Consider the following 14,276-nt stretch of genomic DNA (forward strand, 5'->3'; position numbering starts at 1 on the left):
GCATAATATCTCTGCCAAGTTTGATAACCAGCCAAATTGCCCTAGGCACTCTTGGATTATGGCCCTTGAATTACTCGAAAAACTGCAAATTTAGCCTTGTCCGCTCTCTTAAGTCGAACAACTTTCATCCAGTCTTCACCAAACTTGCTGACAATGTTTGTGGGCATAATATCTCGGCCAGATTCGATAACCAGCCAAATCGCCCCAGGTACTGTCGGATTATGGCCCTTGAATGTCTCCAAAAACTTTGAATTTAGCCTTGTCCGCTCTCTAAGTCGAACAGTTTTCATTTGAACTTCACCAAACTTGCTGACAATGTTTGTGGGCGTAATATCTCGGCCAAATTCGATAACCAGCCAAATTTCCCCAGGCACTCTTGGATTATGGCCCTTGAATTACTCGAAAAACTTTGAATTTAGCCTTGTCCCCTCTCTAAGTCGAACAATTTTCATCCAGTCTTCACCAAACTTGCTGACAATAGGTGTGGGCATAATATCTCGGCCAAGTTCAATAACCAGCCAAATTGCCCCAGGAACTCTTGGATTATGGCCTTTGAATTACTCAAAAAACTGCAAATTTAGCCTTGTCCGCTCTCTAAGTCGAACAGTTTTCATCCGATCTTCACTAAACTTGCTGACAATGTTTGTGGGCATAATATCTCGGCCAGTTATGATAACCAGCCAAATCGCCCCAGGTACTCTCGGATTATGGCTCTTAAATTACTCCAAAAACTTTTAATTTAGCCTTGTCCGCTCTCTAAGTCGAACAGTTTTCATCCGAACTTCACCAAACTTGCTGACAATGTTTATTGGCATAGTATCTCGGCCAACTTCGATAACCAACCAAATCACCCCAGTCAGTCTTGGATTATGGCCCTTGAATTAGGCCAAGTTCGATAACATGCGTATTTTGTGACAGTCTGGCACTCTTGTTCGTGAAGTAAATTTATGTGCTATATAAACCAACTTAACACAAATCTTTATTTTCAAAATCAAGCCTATATAATATCATTTTGGTATTTGAAACCTTTAATAACTTGTGTCACTTTTAATAATTACCAAACAATTAATAGTCCTGGTAAGTATAAAACCTGGAAGTCTTTGGTGATAAAACTTATATTTGAATCCATTAAATAAAGATGTCACCAATTTAGATCATCAAATAATTACTTTTGACAACTTTTTAAAGAAACTGGACAAAGTTTCATAACTATATAAGCTTGGCAACTTTGACGATTTGCATTGATTTTGATTTTAAAGAAACAATTTTTCAAAATTACAAAATTTTAAATGTCAAACATTAAAATAATATTTAGGTTACAAAATTGAGATTATGATTTTCCGAATCTGCAGTTTTTACCAAGAGATTTGATACCAAACAGAATATATTTGTATCTGTTCTTAAATGTGTTACATTTTATACAGCGTTCTGTAACTGAAGATATGCCTCATATTATGTGGATTTTATTTTCATCTGAAAGATTTTGACTGTGATGTAAGCTGCCATTTGAAACAAACGCCTCCTGATCAAAAAGTGATACTGTTATATGAGAGAAGTGTTTTATGCTGTAAGAACACTTTCATTATCCCTGTAGCTGGGAGTGCATTACAAACACATGGTAACAATACTGACTGGAGGCAGCAATGTTTACTATTTAAAATATGATTAATTAGCGGCAGTGCGGATACATAATGAGAACAGTACATGCCTGATGCTGCCGTGCTTCCTCATTGTTTGAATATTTTAATGCTACAATGAGAAAATATTGTTTTTTTGGTAGATCAAAGTCAGATGCAGCAAATTCTGAAAATGCAAGGTTACTCCATGGTTGTTGATTAATTGAATGCAGATGAAACATATAAACAGAACATACAGTAAAACCTTCCTTTCTAACCCTTAGCCTGCTAAATTTCTATAATGGACTGGTCCATCATTCAGTTTGGGCAATACCATTTATTATTCGAAGGGGTGTTTACTGAAAATTTACTGACTGAATAGCGAACAGTGCAGACCATGATCAGACTGCACGGATGTGCAGGCTGATCTTGGTCTGCACTGGTCGCAAAGGCAGAATTACTGCCGCCAGCAGGCAAAGGGCTAAAGAACTTTAAAGTGGTCTTCTTGAGCATTTGGTCTTAGTCACAGGTTAAAATACACTGTAGTAATGTATATGAAACAAATTTTGTTTGATGTCAGGTGGTGTCTTTCTACAGGTGGTCTTTAAGCACAGGTGTGACTGTATATGGTATAAAACTTACAAGATCTGACATTAGACAGAAGAACTTCAGGTTTTACATTTGCTTTACCTGGTGTAAGTAGGTCAGTCGAAAGAAACCAAAGGTTTAAAACTGACAGTTACAAGCCCAATCATAAGCTGAAGACTGCCAAGTTTTGGTGCAGAAAAAGTAAGATATTTACATTGATAGTCTGATAGGCTAATGATGATTCTGTATGGTTTCATATATATTTACAATCAGTTAATGAAATGAACATATTTTAACACAAGACAGTCCCTACCAGGAATGGATGGAACAGTATCAGTTAAAGTTATCACCAGCACTAAACACTAGTCAGGATCAGCTGTGAGCAGGAATAGCACTAGCACTGTCTTCCAATGTTCTAAACACTGCACCACTGACAGACCCATCAAGTTTACAGGCTACAGTCTTTTAATAGTTTTGTAAAATAATTTTTTCTTGTATTTCAAGTAAATGGCTAACATGTGGACTATCATAATAAACAAATTTAATTTAAGATCATGTAAGCAAATGGATATTCAGAATCCATAGTCTAAATGACATCTACTTTATGTGTAGTCAAAAGTTATCAATAAAGTGATACCTAGATTGGTTAGATCAAAAGACCCAGTTAATTCCGCTGATGGGTTTTATATACTCATTTCTCTTACAAAAGTACTAGACATATCAGAAAATAAGGGGAAAAAAGAATAATAGGCCAGGGAAAAGTAGTGTGATATCCTGTACTACAGGAAACATTTGATAGTGACAGCTGTAATGGTCCAGTGTATTCCAAGATCAAAAGATAGTGATCTCTTTAATACTGGTCTATAATGATAGTTTGTTAGGACAACACCATAGATTGTTATGTTTGATTATTAACTGAATAATGTGGACTTGGAATACTTTTAAGCATATGATTTTTCAGAAGGAGCACATGTTGCCAATTTAGTTTTGGATGCCTTGTCTAGAGCCATTTGTTTTGGATACTTTGCCTCAGAAGGAGCATTTGTTGCTATCTGTTTTGGATACCTAGATACAGATGGAGCACTTGGTGCCATTTGTTCTAAATCTGTTGTCTCAGAAGAAGCACTTGGCGCCATTTGTTCTGAATCTGTTGTCTCAGAAGGAGCACTTGGCGCCATTTGTTCTGAATATGTTGTCACAGAAGGAGCACTTGGCGCCATTTGTTCTGAATATGTTGTCACAGAAGGAGCACTTGGTGCCATTTGTTCTGAATATGTTGTCTCAGAAGGAGCACTTGGTGCCATTTGTTCTGAATATGTTGTCACAGAAGGAGCACTTGGTGCCATTTGTTCTGAATTTGTTGTCTCAGAAGGAGCACTTGGTGCCATTTGTTCTGAATATGTTGTCTCAGAAGGAGCACTTGGTGCCATTAGTTCTGAATATGTTGTCACAGACGGAGCACTTGGTGCCATTTGTTCTGAATATGTTGTCACAGAAGGAGCACTTGGTGCCATTTGTTCTGAATATGTTGTCACAGAAGGAGCACTTGGTATTTGTTCTGAATATGTTGTCTCAAAGGAGCATTTGTTCTGAATATGTTGTCACAGAAGGAGCACTTGGTACCATTTGTTCTGAATATGTTGTCACAAAAGGAGCACTTGGTGCCATTTGTTCTGGATATGTTGTCACAGAAGGTGTTATTTGTTCTGATATCCTGCTTCACATGTTTTTATCTAGATATGTTGAGTCTGGCAAACTTGGAGATATGTTGAGTCAGGCAAACTTGGTGCGATATTTTGCGAGATTGTTTTTTTTTTTTTTTAATTAGCATGTTCCAGATATATATCTCAGAAGTAGCCCTTTGTGGTGGTGTCATACAACATTTTTAAAAAACATTTTTGGATTTTGTGTATAATTAATTTATTTTTAGCTCACCTGTCACGTAGTGACAGAGTGAGCTTTTGTGATCACCATTCGTCCGGCGTCCGTCCGTCCGTCCACAATTTCTTGTGAACAAGATAGAGACAACATTTTGTAAGCAATTTTGATTAAACTTGTACAAAGCCTGTATTGGCTTGATATCTCAGTTCCTTTCGAAAACTGGCCAGATCCCATCATGGGTTCTAGAGTTATTGCCCCTTAAAGGGCCGGAATTTGCTATTTTTGTGCGTCAACAATTTCTTGTCTGCACGATAGTGGTTTCATTTATGATTTTATTTTAACTAAACTTGCACACAACTTGTATCACCATAAGATCTTGGTTCCTTTCTTGAACCGGCCAGATCCAATTATGGGTTCCAGAGTTATGGCCCCTGAAGGGCCAAAATTAGCTATTTTGACCTTGTCTGCACAATAGCAGCTTCATTTATGATTTGATTTTTACCAAACTTGCACACAACTTGTATCACTGTGAGATCTTGGTTCCTTTCTTGAATTGGCCAGATCTTCATGGGTTCCAGAGTTATGGCTCCTGAAAGGGCCAGAATTAGCTATTTTGACCTTGTCTGCACAATAGCAGCTTCATTTATGATTTGAATTTAACCAAACTTGCACACGACTTGTGTCATCATAAGATCTTGGTTCCTTTCTTCAACTGGCCAGATTCCATTTTGGGTTCCACAGTTACGGCCCCTGAAAGGGCCAAAATTAGCTATTTTGACCTTGTCTGCACAATAGCAGCGTCATTTATGATTTGAATTTAATTAAACTTGCAGAAAACTTGTGTCAACATAAGATCTCAGTTCATTTCTTGAACTGACCAGATCCCATTATGTGTTCCAGAGTTATGGCCCCTGAAAGGGCCAAAATTAGCTTTTTTGACCTTGTCTGCACCATAGCGGCTTCATTTATGATTTGATTTTTATCATACTTGCACAAAACTTGTGTTACCATAAGATCTGGTTTCCTTTGTTGAACTGACCAGATCCCATAACGGGTTCCAGAGTTATGGCCCCTGAAAGAGCCAAAATTAGCTCTTTTGACCTTGTCTGCACAATAGCAGCTTCATTTATGATTTGATTTTAACCAAACTTGCACACAACTTGTATCGAACCAAGATGTTAGTTCCTTTCTTGAAATGGTTAGATTCCGTTATGGGTTCCAGAGTTAAGGCCCCTGATACGGCCAGAATTAGCTATTTTGACCTTGTCTGCACAATAGTAGCTTCATTTATGATTTGAATTTAATCAAACTTGCGCAAAACTTGTGTCACCATAAGGTCTTGGTTTCTTTCTTGAACCGGCTAGATCCCATTATGGGTTCCAGAGTTACGGCCCCTGAAAGGGCAAAAATTAGCTATTTTGACCTTTTTGGCATAATAGCAGCTTCATTCAATATTTGATTTTAACCAAACTTGCACACAACTTGTATCACCATAAGATCTTGATTCCTTTTTATATGCCCGAAGGGACATATTATGTTATCGCCTCGGTGTCTGTCAGTCTGTATGTCTGTTGGTTAGCAATTTCTCTTCTGCTCTTAACTGTTGAACCCCTTGAAGGATTTCAAAGAAACCTGACACAAATGTTCACCTCATCGAAACAATGTGCATAGTGCATTTGGATGGCTCACTTCAAGGTCAAGTTCACACTTAGGGGTCAAAGGTCATATGACTTTGTTTTGTGTGTATATTGCTCTGCATTTGCGTCGATTGCAGTGCTCTTGTTTTTATTTGGCAGATCCTTCTTTTGTTGACCTACAATAATTTTTTTCAGTTACTTCCCTTTTATGTTACTATAAATAGCTTATTAAGTAACTTTATTATTATTGGCCGTAGGGAAAAACCGAGACCACTTTTCTGTGGTACAACATGGATGGTACCTCCAATTTTTAGGTGTATTTTGACATATCTGTACCTTGTAAGAATTTTTTATTTCTTTTTGGTTAAATTTCGCCCTTTGTTGTTCCTGTCCTTTGGACTTAGATATTTTTTCTGAGGACTTAGATTTATTTTTAATTTCTTCCCTTTGTTGTTCCTGTCCTTTGGGCTTCATCAGTCAAAATTTTGCTTGATGTAATCCTTGGGGCATGAAACTACTGGCCTGATTTGAAAATAATTTTATTTGAAGTAACTTTAAGAAAATTTCAACTATATTTTCTCATAATTCTTTTGATTGATCTTGATTATGATTTTTTGACCTTCTTGTCCTTAAGTGCAATGATCACAGGTGAGCGATACAGGGCCATTTTGGCCCTCGTGTTGTGCATTTCTGAATTATTTACAGACTATGACATTTAAATCTTTTTTTCATTTTGTTCAGTTCATGATTCCATAAAAATATATCAGGACCTTCATTTTGGTTACATTGTTAGATGAAGTTTGTTTTCAGTTGGGACAAATTTTCGCATTTGGAATCCAAACCCCATTTAGAACTGTGTTTACTGATAGATTGTTAAATAACTGTGTGCCATTAGAAGTATTTTGATGCAGTTTACTCAATGTTCATTTGATGAATAAAAAAGAAGAAGAAATAATCATTGAAAAGAAGCAGTACCATTTTAGGACCGTTTTTTACCAGTAAGATGTATACAAGTGTTATTAGCTGATGTATTTTATTTCCTCCTAGTTGCCAGTAGTGCAGAGGGCCAGAAGGGTTATTGGCAATGTTTGAGGTTCAGAATCTGTACAGGAGTCCACAGACAAGACGTAAAAACCCAGATTCTTGCCGCCGTCCTCCGCGTAATTTTACATGGTTTGATCTGAGGTATAGGCATGATTTCTGGCCTACCTATCCAATGGTTTGTTTATATCCTATGCTCCTTAAGCACTGATTTTACTTCTATTCCACCAGTATGCAGTGTATAGGACCTACCTCAGATTTATTATTACATGCACTAACTGCTGCCCCCTACCCTCCCAACTATATCTATATTGTGCACGTTTCGGAGTGACGGGAGACACGTCTGGTACAGTTAGAATATCAGTTATCAACTTAGCTTAGGGAGAAAGTTTTCTTAAAAGTTAAGTCAAATTCTCTGATATACTTTTGCTGTTTCTTTAAATTATCCATAATGATTGCCAAACTGACCCATTTACCAGAATTATTAAAATTATCACTTTCAACATGAATTTTTGAATATCAGGAATTTGCATTCTTTTGGTATTTCAACAGAAAGTACACTTGCTGGTGTTTTGGCAGGATTTGACACAGTATTAAGAACTTCTCCCTAAGGATGAACATTCAATGTATGAGTTCTGAAGTATTGGTTACACATTTTCCCATTGGGCTTGCTCATAAAGGCACTCTTAATGTATCCTTGACTTTTTATATATGCTATTCTTGTGTATCCTGGAATAAGCACTATGTTTTCTCTATTTCTGTCTATATTCATAGAATCATAATTATCTTCTATGTATTGGCACAGCATAGGGCACAGTATATGTTTGCATTACGTAACGTATCCTAAATACGTTAGTCCAGCGATGCAAAAGGATGGGTGGTTTGGGAGAGTGTTACAGTATTTAGGGGCTCATTGTTTTATTGGGTGAGGAGGAAGCATAATTATAGAGGAATAATTGTTACTTCAGAAGTATTTTGTCTCAAACAAATTCATAATTTTTACTCAGTTTGATTAAAGTGGAATTATGCACATTTTTCAAGTAAAAATCCAGCTGAAATAGATGTGACTGTGTTAAAAGGGTGGAGAAAGCTATAAAAGGGTGGAGGAAGTTATAGCTTTCAACCCAATAAAGCAAATTCTTTCTGTTATCAGTACAAAAATATGACTTTTCTTATTTTGACTTGGACAGTCTGTTTAAGAAAAGTCGAACTACACGCAGGAGTTGCTTCCCTTCAACTTCAGAAATCTCTGCCTATAGGTAAGGGAGATCACTGCATAGAAGATTGAAGAAAAGAACTATTAATTTATTAGTCTGATTTCTTTATTTCTAAAGCATCAACTTCAAATACTTATGCAGCATTTAAATGCACAGCAACCGAAAATTGCTTTTATAAAACATTCACCAAAAACACACTATGTGCAGTAAGATGTGCATAATGCCACTTTAGGGAAACAGAACATTTTGTTTTAGCCAATAAAGTTTTATTTTTTGGAAAAAAAAAAATGTTTATGAAATAATGAAAACATGTCAATTTTCCAATTATAGATTTACTATCACATTGTTATGGGCTGGTAAAATGAGAAAAGTGGTAGATTTGATTTGGTAATATGGCATTATGTCGTTCCTATCAGCTTGTAGAGTCTTGAAAATTTGTTGGTGCAGATATGATCATCGTAGAAAAAAATTGTACTTCTTTGCCTTGGCAGGAAACATTTGCAATATTTATATATATATTGGCAGATACAGTAGTTCCATGATGATTCTTCTTTACCATGCTTATAAATAGAATGTGAAAAAATCTGAAATTAAAATTTTTATTTATTCTCCCTTAAATTTCCATTAAAAGTCATCCTTTTAGTGGTTTATCAACCTGGTTTAAGTCTAAAAACCTGTGAGAAACTAAGTTTAGGATTTTCAGATTCAAGTTATGAATTTATGAAGATGCTGCTAGCCCTAGGGAATCCTAAGATGAGAAAATAATGTATTCTAATACAGGTAATCTATGTAGTCTGCATCAGCAAGATTGCAGACATCCTTTAGAACATAACGCATTTTGATGATAAATTATTTTGCAGTGTATTGTTTGATTTATGTTTTAAAAAAATTGTTCCTTAGTTACAAATAAAAAAAGAAAGTAAAAACAGAAATACACTAATTGTCTCCCTTGAATCCAAATTGCCCTATGTTTGTACATTACAGGTGTTTTTTCCCCCTGTTTTAGCATTGTTTAGCTAGAGAGTATTGTCTCCCTTACTTTAGGATTTTATTTAGTACAAATTGTAGCCCCTGTATCAGAATTGTAGGACTTCCTCTACATTATGATTTGTATTTTACAGTAGATTTTGCCTGTGTTTCAGAATTGTTCAGATGGAAGTATATTACCTCCTGTACTGTACCATTTGTATTTTAGAGGAGTTGTCATTCTTGTTTCAGGGCTGTTAAGTCATAAAAGTATGACCCCTACAGTATGGTTAGTAAATTACAGAAGTTTCCACTGTATGTAACAATAGTTGTCTTCCTTGTTTCATCATTCACTGTTAAATTTTTATGTTACACTAGTTGTCTCCCTTGTTCCAGAACTGTTCAGTTGGAAGAGGATGACCTCCCCTACAGGAAAGGCAGCAATGCTACAGTTCGTTCAGAGGGCACGGGCACTGAATATTATGCCAAGGTAAGTGCACATAATTATTTCTTTCATATGCACTCCAGTTTTGAAGTATTTATTATTCAAATATTAAGTGTAACATCATTACTGCATAGTGGAATTTATTGGAGCCTGAAAATATAAGAATTTTCTGATGTCAAAAAATTTGATTGACTATAGATATTCAAATGAGGTCATTCCCTGAAAAAATGTAGTATGTTGCATGATGTCTTCACTAATAGGGCATCAGTGGCCAGATTGTTAAAAGCCTTTTTCAGTTTGAAACCCCACTTTATTGTGAGAAGTTGCTTGTTCCTGGTAGGTATCTTCCTGTATCTGAAATAATGTCTGGAGGGGCACCTGAGGCCAGGTCCTCTGTAGTTTTAGTTCAAAAGTTACCAGCCTACTTATACTGTTGGTATGATTCAAAACCCTACAAAAATTGTTTTGGAATTTGGATGAACAAACAAAATTAGAATTTGAACATGATTAATTACTCTGAGGTTCATGGTGAGCTATATTGATAGACCTGTGTCTGTCATCTGTTGTCTGGCATTAGCTTTTCATCTTAAAACAACTACTACTCATGAACTGCTGGATGGATTATCATCATATTTGGTCTGTAGCATCCTTGTAGGGTCCTCTCTCAAGTTTATACAAATGATTTCACTTGACTGATTTTAGGGGCCACCACAGCTGGAAAAACCTTTTAAAGAATTTTTCTCATGAACAGCTTGATAGATCATCACCAAAGTTTGTCTGTAGCATCCTTGTAAGGTCCTTTCTCTAAAATGTATTCAAATGGTTCTACTTGACTGGTTTTAGGAGCCGCCAGAGCTAAAAATAGACAAACCTTTAAATGACTTTTCATAAACCGCATGATGGAATGTCACCAATCTTGATCTACAGCATACTTGTATGGTACTTCTCTCTCAGAATTGTTCAAATAGTTCTGCTTGTCTGATTTCATGGGCTGCCAGAGCAAAAAATAGTAAAACCTTTCAGCAACTTTTTCTCATGAACAGCTCGATGGATCATCACAAAAATTGGTCTGTAGTATCCTTGTAAGGTCTTTTCTCAAATTTAGTTAAATGGTTCTGCTTGACTGATTTTAGGGGCTGCCATAGCTAAAAGTAGAAAAACCATTAACCTTTACCTGTCTAAATTTCTAAAAGATCAAGATCAAATTGTCAGTTTCAGCTGAGTGATTTAAGGCCACTTTGGCCCTCTTGGTTTTAATGATATTTTAAAAGTTTTTGTTGTTGTTTTTTCAGCGTGGAATGTTACCATCATATGACAGTCAGGAAACAGTTCGAGCCTCACGCCCAGTCAGTACAGCCAGTAACAGTAGCATGAGAGTAAGGAGACTGTCTAGGTATGATGCTCTGTTTTACTGTCTATAAGATGCATTATATATCATTCTGCCATATAAGGCAGTACCGCCAGTAACAGTTATAGGAGAGTGAGGAAATTTCATAGGTGTTATACCATAAAGGGGAATTTTTCACCGAACTGCCTTTTTGTCAGGGTCAGGGTCTGAGTTATACCATAGGGTGACAAATGTTTCTTTCTATAAAAGCAGTTTGCTATACATGAACAATGAGTAAGAACTCATTCATTTCCTCAACTACGAACACATCATTCAATTTTGAAAAGTGCTTGTTTAGAATTAGAGAAAATGTGAGAATAAGAGCTAAAATATGTTTTGCAATATGGAAGGCTTTCTTTATTAATTCAAAAGATGAAAAAGGAAACTGTGCCCTATTTTTTCTGTCTGCTAAATTAGTCATACCTTATCTGTCTGCATGTATTTCTGTTTTAAATTCCAATTTTAAATTTCTCTATGTATGAAGGACATATTTCTAAATGAGACATGATGCTGTATTTCTTAATTGTATATGTAAATATGTTTCTTTATAATATTATGTTTGTGTACGAAACACACATTTATACATCCTCTTGGTATGTTGAGTACACTTAAAACATTTAAATTCAAGACAAGTTTGATTTCTTTTAAAGAATGCTATTAATTACAGGTCGGTTTAAATATCATTGTTTTTATTTATACACAACAAAAAAAAGAACACACACAAAATAAGTTGTTAGAAAGATTGGTGCACTTTCTAGAAACCTGAAAATTTTCTTCATAATTTCATTTTACTGTGCAGTAGTATTTCATTGTTATTTGAGGTTATTGAGTGTTTACAGAAATCTTCATCCACATTTTTTCCATTATTTGGTTAATGCTGACAATTGTTTGCCACTTTCAGTCTGACAGATGACAACACAAGATTTCCAAAGTTACAAGATTGTGCACACTTCCACTACGACACTGTAGACATCAATTCACTAAAGGTATCTCCATTGGTCCTAGTATAAAACTCGAGTTTTGAGACCAGTCTGAGAATGCTGCTTTATGATTGGTTGATTTCAAGTTTGAATTCTAAATCAACCAATCAGATACATCAGTGTATAGACTGGTCTCCAAGTTCAGCTTTTTAACTTTGGGAATGTTGATTGCAGAGGTTGTTTGTCACATTGGTGAGGAAGTAACTTGTTTGATTTCAGTCAAAAGAGTAATTATGCCCCTCCTTCGAAGAAGGTGGGGTATATTGTTTTGCAGATGTTGGTCGGTCTGTCCGTAGACCAGTCCGTTTCCGGATGTAAACTCAAAAGCGTTTTGGGCCTAGGATCATGAAAGTTGATAGGGAGGCTAGTCATGACCAGCAGATGACCCCTATTGATTTTGAGGTCAGTAGGTCAAAGGTCATGGTCTCTGCGACCCGAAACAGTTAAACCATTTGGACTCTAACTTGAGAACACTTGTGCCTATGGATCATAAAATTTGATAGGAGGTTGGTCATGACCAGCAGATGACCCCTATTGATTTTTAGGTCAGTAGGTCAAAGGTCAAGGTCACAGTGACCCGGAACAATTAAACCGTTTCCGTATGATAACTTCAGAACACTTGGGCCTAGGATCACCAGCAGTTGACCCCTATTAATTTTGAGGTCAAAGGTAACAATGACCTGGAACAGTTAAACTGTTTCCGGATGATAACTTGAGAACGATTGGACCCAAGATCACGAAACTTAATGGGGATGTCGATCATTACTAGCAGGTGTCCCCTATTTATTTTGAGGTCAGTAGGTCAAAGGTCAAGGTCACATTGGCCCAGAACAGTAGAACTTTTTTTACCAAGTAACTAGAGAATGCTTTGGTTTAAGATCTCATTTGATATGGAGTTTACTTATGACTGGTAAATGACTTATAATTATTGATTAGTGGTCAGTATGTCAGACATCCAATGCACAGTGACCAAATAATTTCTGTTCCTTGTGCAATTACTGAATGCTTCAAGGGGGCATTTTGTGTTCTACGAGCTCTTGTTTTAGCTTGGACTGAACAAAACACTTTCCTTGGCTTTAAAACTGGATACAAGGTTATAATATTGAGTTTGGCAACTAGTCTCATATCTGCGATTTGTTGCTTTCGAGTTCAAAATTTCAAAAAAGGAAACAGTGACAGGGCAACATCATGAGACTGGTCTCAGACCTCATGTTTTATGACCTTGGAGCCTGGAAGCCATTACCATATATAACTGATAAGAGACCTTTCTTTACAATGCATGTAAAGAAATAGGTGTGAATATAACTAAGCTAATTCTTCAGGAAAACATTAAGTGTTTGTCATAGTAAGTTGGGAAAAGGCGATACTTGAAAAAACATGTAAGGGACCTATCTGACTAAGCGGTTAAGGTTGCTACATATGCTAGTACTTTGACATTCTTTAGCAGTTAACGTAGCTCATAAATCAAGGCAGTCCATGCTGTTGGAGAAAGACTGAAATAGAAGATGGAGAATACATAATCAAATTGAGCCCGCCCGCTTAGCTCAGTAGGTAAGAGCGTTGGTCTACGGATCTCGGGGTCGCGAGTTCGATCCTCGGGTGGGGCATATGTTCTCCGTGACTTTTTGATAAACGACATTGTGTCTGAAATCATTAGTCCTCCACCTCTGATTCATGTGGGGAGGTTGGCAGTTACTTGCGGAGAACAGGTTTGTACTGGTACAGAATCCAGGAATACTGGTTAGGTTAACTGCCCGCCGTTACATGACTGAAATACTGTTGAAAAATGGCGTTAAACCCAAAAACAAACAAACATAATCAAATTGAGATTTCCTGGATGAATGGATTTACTGCCTTAAATGCAGTCAATAATAAGTCACTGTAGGAAGAAGTCCTTGTTTGTGCATAGCCTATAGATTTGATATTGTTTGTTCCTATTTAAATCTGAGATTTGGAAAAACACATCGCTGTGTAAATGTGGATTTTGGTTTGTGTATCACAGTACGTAGGTTGATTGCAAGTATAGATGGATATTCCAGTAAGTGCTGTTTGTGTCAAAATTTAAAACATACAGATATTTTAAATAAATTTCAGCAAACAGATTAACAAGCCAATCTAATTTTGCAGTTCAAAACTGCACAAATGAAGAAAGCTGCTGGCATAACTAATTAAAATTTTAGCAGACACTGTTTTAATTAAACATGGGATTTTCCTACTGCATGTATACATATGCAAGGATTTCCTCCTGTATGTATAAATATGCAGGGATTTCCTACTGTATGTACACATATGCAGGGATTTCATACTGTATGTATAAATATGCAGAGATTTCCTCATGTATGTATAAATATTCAGGGATTTTCCTAATGCATGTGTACATATGCAGGGATTTCCTCCTGTATGTATAAATATGCAGGGATTTCCTCCTGTATCTATAGATATGCAGGGATATCCTACTGTATGTATAAATATGCAGGGATTTTCCTAATGTATGTACACATACACAGGGATTTCCTAC

General features: G+C 36.3%; 1 protein-coding gene across 9 annotated transcripts in view; it reads left to right on the forward strand.

Moving 5' to 3' along the window:
- The window catches only part of LOC123560650 (serine/arginine repetitive matrix protein 2-like), a 107,412-nt gene that overhangs the window by 44,345 nt on the left and 48,791 nt on the right, over positions 1 to 14,276 (forward strand). For 4 of the 9 annotated variants that reach the window (XM_053553319.1, XM_053553321.1, XM_053553322.1 and 1 more), the window contains 4 exons: positions 6,770 to 6,907; positions 9,343 to 9,436; positions 10,684 to 10,784; positions 11,680 to 11,764. In XM_053553319.1, the coding sequence (XP_053409294.1) occupies positions 6,807 to 6,907; positions 9,343 to 9,436; positions 10,684 to 10,784; positions 11,680 to 11,764 (381 nt within the window). In that variant the 5' untranslated portion in view covers positions 6,770 to 6,806. The remainder of the gene's footprint in view (positions 1 to 6,769; positions 6,908 to 9,342; positions 9,437 to 10,683; positions 10,785 to 11,679; positions 11,765 to 14,276) is intronic. The other 5 variants (XM_053553324.1, XM_053553327.1, XM_053553323.1 and 2 more) reach the window with 2 other exon arrangements.

The sequence above is a fragment of the Mercenaria mercenaria genome, chromosome 10 (assembly GCF_021730395.1).
Source record: "Mercenaria mercenaria strain notata chromosome 10, MADL_Memer_1, whole genome shotgun sequence".
Lineage (NCBI taxonomy): Eukaryota > Metazoa > Mollusca > Bivalvia > Venerida > Veneridae > Mercenaria > Mercenaria mercenaria.